Below are 8638 nucleotides of genomic sequence, written 5' to 3'. Positions count from 1 at the left end.
TTTCTCATGACAAATCAGAGAGAAGTTTTTTTTTTCCAGGTTTTTTTCCTGTTCTGATGCTAAGACCTGGCCCTGTGAGCAGATTGCTGGGTGACTTCTCCTCACTGAAGTCTCTCCCTGCCCTGATGTGCAGCCCCAAGACTCACTGCTCCTGCTTCCCCACTTTGTCAGGCACTGAATTCCCAGCTCTCTCCTTCAGCCTCAATAATAACAGTAACGTCACTGGCAAAGCAGGCAGGAAGATGATACATGCAGAAGCAGTGACAAACACCTAAACATCTGACTTAGGGTTGTTAAAATGTCAGCCCATGGGCATGTGACAAACCCCACGTTCTGCATTCGTTTGCCAGAGGGAGGAACTGGAAATGGTGTTGGCTAATTTTCCTTCCCTGGACTGCCAGCACAAAGTGCTCCTTCAATATATTGTCAAAACAATATATTTTTTCTTAACCTAGAGTATCAGCACAGCTCTGAGCACGTACTGTGCTGCTGTCTGCAGGTCATGTGGGTACACTCTGCAAGGGATTTCCCAAGCGTTGCCAATGCTGCTGCCATAGGAGCAGGAGACAAAAATATTTGCACAGAGCCTGGGGGCAGGGTTTGCAGCCTGTGCCATACAGTCCTCCTGCTCATAACTCTGGACTCCCTTGCATATTTATTTAATAATTACCTCCCCCTGGGGAATTTATGCCTCTACAGACTGATTTTTTAAAAAAATCCTAAGTGTGGACCCTGCATATCAAAGTCTCTTTGGTCAGAAAATTTGTGCTTTGTGGTCTGAATGGTGATTAAACCACAGATGGCATACCTGAGGGCACTCATGCTTCTGAGCTGCTTGCTGCCACCCATGGCACAGTCCCTGCCTGGTGTCTCTGCTGTATCCCTCGTGACTGGTCACCAGTTTCTCTTGGCACTGGATCTGTAGCACTGTCAGGGCCAGTATGGGCACATTGGTCTTGGATGAGGGCACAGGGTTAGTCACTCCCAGTAAACAATGTCTAATTGTGCAAATGTTTTCCTTTCCTCTAGGAAAGCACTCTGCATTGTCCATGCTGGGCTGCTGTCTTGCTGCTCTATTTTCTGCAATTTCTTAATTTTTTTTAAATAAAAAAGCTGCTCTTTCTTACCACGCTTCTTGTATGGCCCAGCTTTCAGGTAAAGTTGCTTGAAGGCATACAAATGATGTTCTGAGGAGATTAAGGGACACAATCACAGTTGGTGCATGATCAAAAGCAGCAGCAAAGGACAAGAGCCCAGACTCGCAAAGCAGAGTTTGAGATCCATTTGTTCCAGCCAGTGACTGGGAGTGGCCGCTTGGGGAGGGGCATCATTGTTCCTGTAAAAACAAAGGAGCGACAGCAACAGTGGGGCCAGTGGGATGTTTCTGAATACCGGTTTTCTCAAGTACTCCGTGTTTTAGGGGAACCTAAGGGTGGCACTGTTACCAAACAAGTTCATATTTCTTTTAAAAGGAGCCTGTGCAGCAGTGTGGGGCGGGAATTGCTTTAAGGAGATTTAACCCATGAATTGGGTAACAGAGGACAGGCAAGCTATGGGTGATGCCCATGTGTTAGAAAAACAAATTACAAATTTAGGGCCTGATGTGCTTCAGTGCTCTTTGACCAGAGAGAGAAATTTGTTGTTGAGACCTGGACACAAGGAACGCAGAATTTATAATCAAAGACACATATAGAAACTGGAGATGAAGGAGAAACTCTAACAAAGACAATTACTGAGATTCTCTTTATTTGGGAAAAAGAAATAAATAATAAAAAGACTAAAAATGTGGATTAATTTGCATTAGAAGCAATGCATAAATAACAATAGGTGATAGAATACTAGTCAATGAAAAGAACTCTGTAGCTTGTAAGCCAATGAATGCTAATTTCTTTGTTTGCTCAAATGTATAAATCATTAAAGGTTTGATAACTGGCATGTTCTGTGGAGACATCCCCATGTACCCTAACACTGAATAAAGTTATGTTTCTACCCTAACAAACTGGTTAAAGAGTTTATTTCCCAGCTTTTGGTGCCAGTTTCTGGTACCCCAGATGGGACAAAGAGGTGCCAACTCAGTGAACCAGAGGAATCATCAGCACTCCAGTGCACACCAAAATATTTTCAGGGAGATCTTCCTGTTTTCTGGTCTGGTGAGTAGATCACTCTGCCCTTTCTGGGAAAAAGAATACAACATTACTTAAGGTACTTTATTTGAAGGTAATTTTCATGCCCATAAGTTGCACTAATAGAAAGTTTGCAGTGTGAGGTTTTTGGGAAATGTTCTAAAAAGTTGTGAAAGATTGTAAGAAGTTATAGAAAACTTGTAAAAAGTTTTAAAGGTGTTAAAAGGTTTTTCCTAAGATGGTAAGTATGGGAGTGGGGCTATCTTCATAGCTCCCACAAGAAGGGATCCCGAAGGGTTCCCCTTTGGGCTGTGTCCTAAGGAACTGGAAAAGGTTGGGAGTTTGGGAGGGATGAACCCCTGACACAAAAACAACTTGTTGAATATTGTAATCATTGGTGGTTAATACATAAACGTAATGGTTGTGAAAAGTTAATGGGACTGCAAATTACAAACACCATTTTGCAAAGAATGCTGTTTTGTAAAAGGAAGGCAATGGACCACCTGCCATATGCTGGTTTGGGTTTTTTTTTTTTTGAGGTTTTTTTTTGTGTTTTTTTTTTTTAATTTTTTGATTTGTGGAATAATCCTGATTAGTGGAAGGAATGTATGCATGTGCCTAGAGATCTGATGGTGTGAGCATTAGAAGAGAAGGGATGGGAAGCCACTCAAAGGTGCTGCTCTGGCTGCAGTCCAGGCTGCGTCCCCAGTGTCAAGCGTGTGGCTGCAGGCTCCTGTGGCACAATGAGCTGGGTGAGTTTGTCCTGCAGCTGAGGCACTGGTGCAGCTCAGCACTGGGGCTGCTCAGGGAGCATCATGTGGAAAGGCTTCACCTCAGACCTGGGCTTGTGCTTTAGGATATTTACTGTTTCATAAGGACAAAGGAGTTCAGTCCAGGAAGGAAAAGAGGCTGTCTGTCTAGTCCTGAGCCCCTTTCTAAGAGAGAGCTGAGCCTGACTGCAGGAAGGGCTTTCAGGAATTGAAAGATGCTTTAATGTCTGCTCCTGCACTGGGACTTCTGGGACTACTGGGCTTTCTAGGCAAAATTGCTGCCCTGTAGAGCAGAGTCACCATCACGTGTTAAATGCCAGGACAGCTCTGGGTTTGCAGGCAGGATGAGCTGGATGTTCCCCCTGGAAAGCACTGTGAAGATTTCCAGAGAGTTTCTGGGCTTGACAGTACTTGACATATGTTCAGCAGACTCAAATGTCTCGGCTTGCTTCAGGTTTTTACTGTGGAGTAAACAAGAGCCTTCCAGGAAATGTTCTGCAGCTTGGTGCAGCCAGGCCTGCACAGCACTTCAGAGAGCAGCTGATAAACGAGGTCACTGCAACAGGTGTTCCACAAGCAGTTATAATTATTATTATTTCAAGGCCAGGCTGGACAGGGCTCTGAGCAACCTGGTCTAGCCAAAGGTGTCCGTGCCCATGGCAGGGGGGTTGGAACTCAATGATTTTTAAGGTCCCCTCCAATCTAAACCATTCTACAATTCTAAGACTGAAGAAAGGTGTAATAGCAGAAGGGACATAAACTGGTATGTCACTTTACTTATTCCATTCCAGTTTATCACTTGCTAATTATACAGTTAATAATGACTAGACAATTTAGGAAGAAGTCTGTGACCTCAAAATCAAGACCCTCATTAAATTCCTTTAAATACAAGATTCCAGTGACTGGTCAAGGTCTGGGGCATCATCAAAGATATTTTGGTTGTTCAATTTAGCTTTATTCTGTGCCTGAAGCTAATTTATCAACCTTCTCTAAAATTTTCTATGGTTGTAATCTCAACAGCAGTTTGGTTCCTAAACATGTTTGGGACCTAGTTCTAGTAGTTGGACCTTGTCCAACATTGTCCTTGTTCTTCTTATCTACAAAATAACTGTATTTTCTGTATTTCACAGGAAAAGAGACCAGCATATTAACTAAAGTGGGAATTTGGGTACTTCAGCAGGAAGGGCCACACAGGCATTTCAAAAAGATGTGACCTGTAACTTCATATCAACATAAATATGTACATGCAATTTATTCATAGCTGAATGAATCATCGTGTGATATTTAATGTTGTGCTGCTTTAAAGTTTTCAGGTGCTGAATCCAGGGTAGACACAACACTGATGTGGTTCAACACTCACCTTCTCCTGACAGCCTAGTCCAAGGTTTTACAGATGGGCCATACTTGTGTTCATCCAGTTTCAATAATATTTCTGGATGGTTCAGCATATTTGTATTGACCAGGAGAGACTCACAAATTATTCAGTCTGAGAAATGTTTTGCATGTTTTAAATGGTCTTACTTCAATTGATCTGGTTTTGAGAGCAACATTAGGAATTAATAAATGATACTATATGAATGCATTGAAAATATGATTGAGCTTTATTTCAGAGGTAGTGTTCTTGCTCCTCCCCTTGTTTGATCTGTTGGTACATATATAATATTTTTTAATTCAAATATAAGAGCTTTTGACTACCATTTCAGAATTGCTATACATCCCATTTAGAACCAGACTCTGTTCATTCTGTGTATCCTGTAGGGCATTAAGGGCACACTGTGTACATCATACTGCATGTATCTATGCTGTCTTTCATTTAAAAGCAGATTGTTTCCTTTTTTTAATATTTTTTATATTTACTATAAATGATTGGCAATTTCCAGAAGTTTGATGTTAACATTGGGTTGCAACAGACCTTTGCAAATGTCTTTTTTTCCTTTTTCCTTTTTTTCTTTTTTTTTTTTTTTTCTGTTTTGAAGATCTCTTGCCATCCTGAGGAAACTTAGGCTAAAGGCAAAAGGAATGAGACTGCATCTGCAGGCACTCTGCAAAACACTAGCCTACAAAATGGCTCACACCTTGATCCTGCTGCCTATTATTCGTGCAAAGTGTGATTCTAGTGTTGTGTGCATGTAATGAATGGGCTTGGAGATTGCAAATTATCTGAAGGAGGCGTCAAAGAGAGCCATTAGACTATGCTAGATCTGAAAATATTTTGAATTTCAGTTGCTTCTACCCCCCCACACCCCTTCTCAATTGACTAAGGGAGTTAATCTGAAATTCTTAAAGCCCTGCCCACCTGAATTAGTCTCTGCATGCAGATATCCTGGGTTTTTTTGCTATCAGGTGAAAGCAGACATCCATCAGTGTCCTGGGAGGGCTGGCTGGGCGTCCTTGCCCTCAGCGGGCGCCTGCGGCTTTTCCTCCGGCACCGGCTCCAGGTCCGGCACCTTGTGGCCCGCCTTGGCCACAGTGAACCTGCTCATGTGCAGCGCTTCCTCGTACACGGGAGGGGTGTCAGGGGCACAGACGGGCGGCGTGCCCTGGGCAGCGCTGTGCGAGTGGGCCACGGCTAAAATCCTCCTAGCAGCAGGCCCGAACACCGAGTGGAGAGCTGCAAGAGAGGAGACCAAAGCTGTTTGCCTCACCCTGAAGGCATCATGTGGTTAGAGGAGGGCAAGGATACCCACAGGGCATAGGATCTTCTCTCCCCACAGCCAGAATGTTTTTCTTTTCCTGCTCCTTCAGTCTTCACTAAAAGAGTATGTGTGTGAAATCCCGCCAGCAGCATCCCACAGTTCCTCTCTCCTGAAATCCCACTGAACCCTTATTGTACCCAAACACGTCTCACAGCTGACACCTCGGCTTGCAGCACGCACAGAGGTCGCTTCCCCTCCATCCTGCCATGAACTTCCCTCCCTGTGCCAGCCCCGGGGCGTCACCAGCTGGGCCTTACAGGGCAGCCCTGCCTTTGCAGAGTGCTGAGGTGCCCAGAACGGGGCAAGGCCAACTCACAGGTGATGGTGTTCTGCAGGGTGCTGTCATGGTCGAAGGCAATGACGGTGACCTCGTAGGGCCGGGGGCCCGCCTCGTCCCCTGCCTGCTGGCACTGGAGGCAGCACCTGACGCACACAGAGACCAGGCCACACAGCAGCAGGAGCCCCCCGAGCACCAGCACCAGCCTGCAACGGGAGGGCACACGCAATGAGGACAGAAAGGTTTTGTTTACAGGACACCTCCTAATGTCTCTGATTGTTTACAGCATGGCTAACCTCAAAGCTGAACAAAGGACAGTATTGGACAGTATCCAGGGATGCAGATCCATCATTCCCTCCAGGCACCTGTTCAAATGCTGCACCATCGTCAGGGGAAGCATTTTTACTCCTGTCTAATTAGAATTTTCCTGTCTTCAGTTTGGTCAGCTGCCTTATGTGCTTCTACTGACCTCCTCTGAGAAGTCTCTGTCTTTATTTTCTCTCAAGATCCCCCTGGGTAGTGGAAAACTGCAATTACTTTATCCACTTAGCTTCATCCAGGCTGAAGAAGCCTGGTTCTTTTTATTGGCTTTCCAGGGGACTGGCTTCAGTTTGCCAACATGTATTTTGTACTAGGGGTCCAAAACTAGGAATGCCAGACATCTCGTCATGAGTGACAAGCAGAGAGGAAAAATTGGATCTTGCAATCTTCTTCAGCCCACCAGATGTTCAACAACTATCATCCTTCTTAATCTCATTCTGGTGGGAATAACTAAGAAATCAGACAGAACTTACTTTAAAAATCAGTTTTTTGAATTTTGGCATATGGTGCCATGAATAATTTATTAATAGTGTTCATATGACTAAATATGTGGAATAAAAAAGGAGGCTGATTGGTCAACTTTTGTTAAAGGCAGTGAGATATCTGAGGGGTTGCCTTGATCTTGTAGAGCTTTAGAGAATCCCAGGAAAAAGGAGGGGGTGGCATCACTCTTGAGCAGGTCACATTTAATCCCATCCTATGCTACTGGAATTGTCTAACGATGCACATATTTAGAGTAAACATGTTGTCTTACCAGATATACCACAGATGGTTCCATTCTGTACCTGAACAGCTGAAGAGAAGAGGGTACAAAAATAGTTATCCACAGAACACCAAATAAAGGCAAAGATCCCTATGGTACCCTCCTCCCTCTCCCCTCATGATCCTCACTCACTGTCCAGATTCCAGATGCCACAATGATGAAATACTCATTGTGCTTTGTGGGGGACACAGCTGTCCAACCTCATCAATATCCCTGTTGGGTGAATTTCCCTTCTCTTGGCTTTATATCTTGATTGTTTTATTGATATTTGTCCTTGCCTAATTCCCCTTGCAAACCTTAGAGATCTGCATTCATGTTTGTTTTTTTCTTTTTTGTCAATATATCATTTCCGTTATTCTTAAAAATTATATCACTGATAATAATATTCACCAAAGTGGTATATTTTAAACCATTTTTTCAAGGAAAGTTTGATTCTAAATTCATAATCCCAGTCAATTGAAATTACACCAGAAGGCTCCTAACTATTGCAGTAATGCAAATAGGCAGCAGGAGCAGTACCACACAATCAGCATGTTGATCAATAAAAATAGTAATTTGTACAGTTCATAGTGACAGTAATGGTGATTTTACATGAATTTTTAGTACAACTAAATAAGATTTTCTGGAAAATGTCAACCATCCGATCATAACGCCCATGTCCACTATTGCCTTTTCTCTAAAGAAGAGCAAGATTGACAAATACTTAACAGTTCAGTGTTAAGGCAGCCTTCCTCACCTCTCACGTGGGGGAGCTAGAAGGAGAAAAGCAGCAAAGACATAGGTAGAGTGAATGAAATCTTTGTCAAATGCATCTTGTATATCTTTCATATTATGAGTCTGGATCTTCTATGGTAAGGATGCACTGTTATCTATCTTCCATTGTTTCTATTGTACATTTTGCTGTAGATTTGAAGTTACTCTTATGAATACTCTTGTTTCATATCCTGTGGTCCTTAAAATCTTACTTGGTACTGTTCTGAACTTCATTATCACCACAACCTTCCCTTCCTCCACTACAAGCCATGTCATTCTCCAGTTGTAGATCCTTCTCCACACTCAAATATTAAGAACATTTAAATACCCTGCTTCCTGTTATCCCCACCCTGGTGAAAACTGCTGTGTCCCTCCAGCACTCCTACCTTTTTCCTTTCTTTTCCGTGGGTACCCTGATGTCTGAGTTACCATCCCTGCAATAGTAGCAAATATTATCTTCTCTGTGTGTGCCTTTTAAATGTCCAGCTCTTTCTAATATCTGGGAAATTATTATTCCTAGTGGCCCTCCATCTTTCCAAGGTAACTCCATAGCTGAGCAGAGACCCCATGAAGAGGAAAGTCAAAGATGACTTACCCATATGAAACTCCCTACAACAAAGCAGATCACGTCTGAGTTATGCATCCCTGGAAGGTGCTTCTGTGGCCTCCTGGTGTTTCAAGCTGCTTGGAGTCTTCTTTCTACTTTCAGTTCATCCTCACCAGTCCAGTGGCCAGGAGAAGGAGCAGCTTCTGTGCTGTGTATTGAATCCTACTCTGCTTCTTTCTGCCCTTCAGTTTTTGCTTTCCCTCTTTTCCTTTTTATCACTGGCAATTCCTGATTTTTTCTGCCTGTCTCTTTTTGTTATTCTATTGGCCTGGTTCTCTTCCTCTTTTGAAGGGATTTCTAAAACCTTCCAGTCAGATCAGGAGAGGAG

The 8638-nt window shown here is 43.4% G+C and overlaps 1 protein-coding gene across 1 annotated transcript; it reads right to left on the bottom strand.

Moving 5' to 3' along the window:
* Positions 1–5045: 5045 nt before the first annotated feature.
* TMEM52B (transmembrane protein 52B) lies at positions 5046–8398 on the bottom strand. Its single transcript, XM_064730849.1, has 5 exons — positions 8299–8398; positions 7659–7702; positions 6942–6980; positions 5906–6072; positions 5046–5504 (listed from the first exon to the last, which is right to left on the bottom strand). Exons 1-5 carry the CDS (start codon positions 8344–8346, stop codon positions 5254–5256), a joined length of 549 nt encoding a protein of 182 aa, XP_064586919.1. The 5' UTR covers positions 8347–8398; the 3' UTR covers positions 5046–5253.
* Positions 8399–8638: the final 240 nt, after the last annotated feature.

Source organism: Zonotrichia leucophrys, chromosome 1A, assembly GCF_028769735.1.
Source record: "Zonotrichia leucophrys gambelii isolate GWCS_2022_RI chromosome 1A, RI_Zleu_2.0, whole genome shotgun sequence".
Classification (NCBI taxonomy): Eukaryota; Metazoa; Chordata; class Aves; order Passeriformes; family Passerellidae; genus Zonotrichia; species Zonotrichia leucophrys.
This window is presented reverse-complemented; position numbering and strand designations above follow the sequence as displayed.

Bases quoted from the DNA above. Each gene is read 5' to 3' on its own strand.
- TMEM52B (XM_064730849.1), bottom strand. From the start codon at position 8,346: ATGCATAACTCAGACGTGATCTGCTTTGTTGTAGGGAGTTTCATATGG. The intron at 7,703-8,298 runs GTAAGTCATCTT...TTCTCCTTCTAG, and splicing joins TTGTAGGGAGTTTCATATGG to CTCCCCCACGTGAGAGGTGA. The intron at 6,981-7,658 runs GTTAAGTATTTG...TCTTCTCTTCAG, and splicing joins GGCTGCCTTAACACTGAACT to CTGTTCAGGTACAGAATGGA.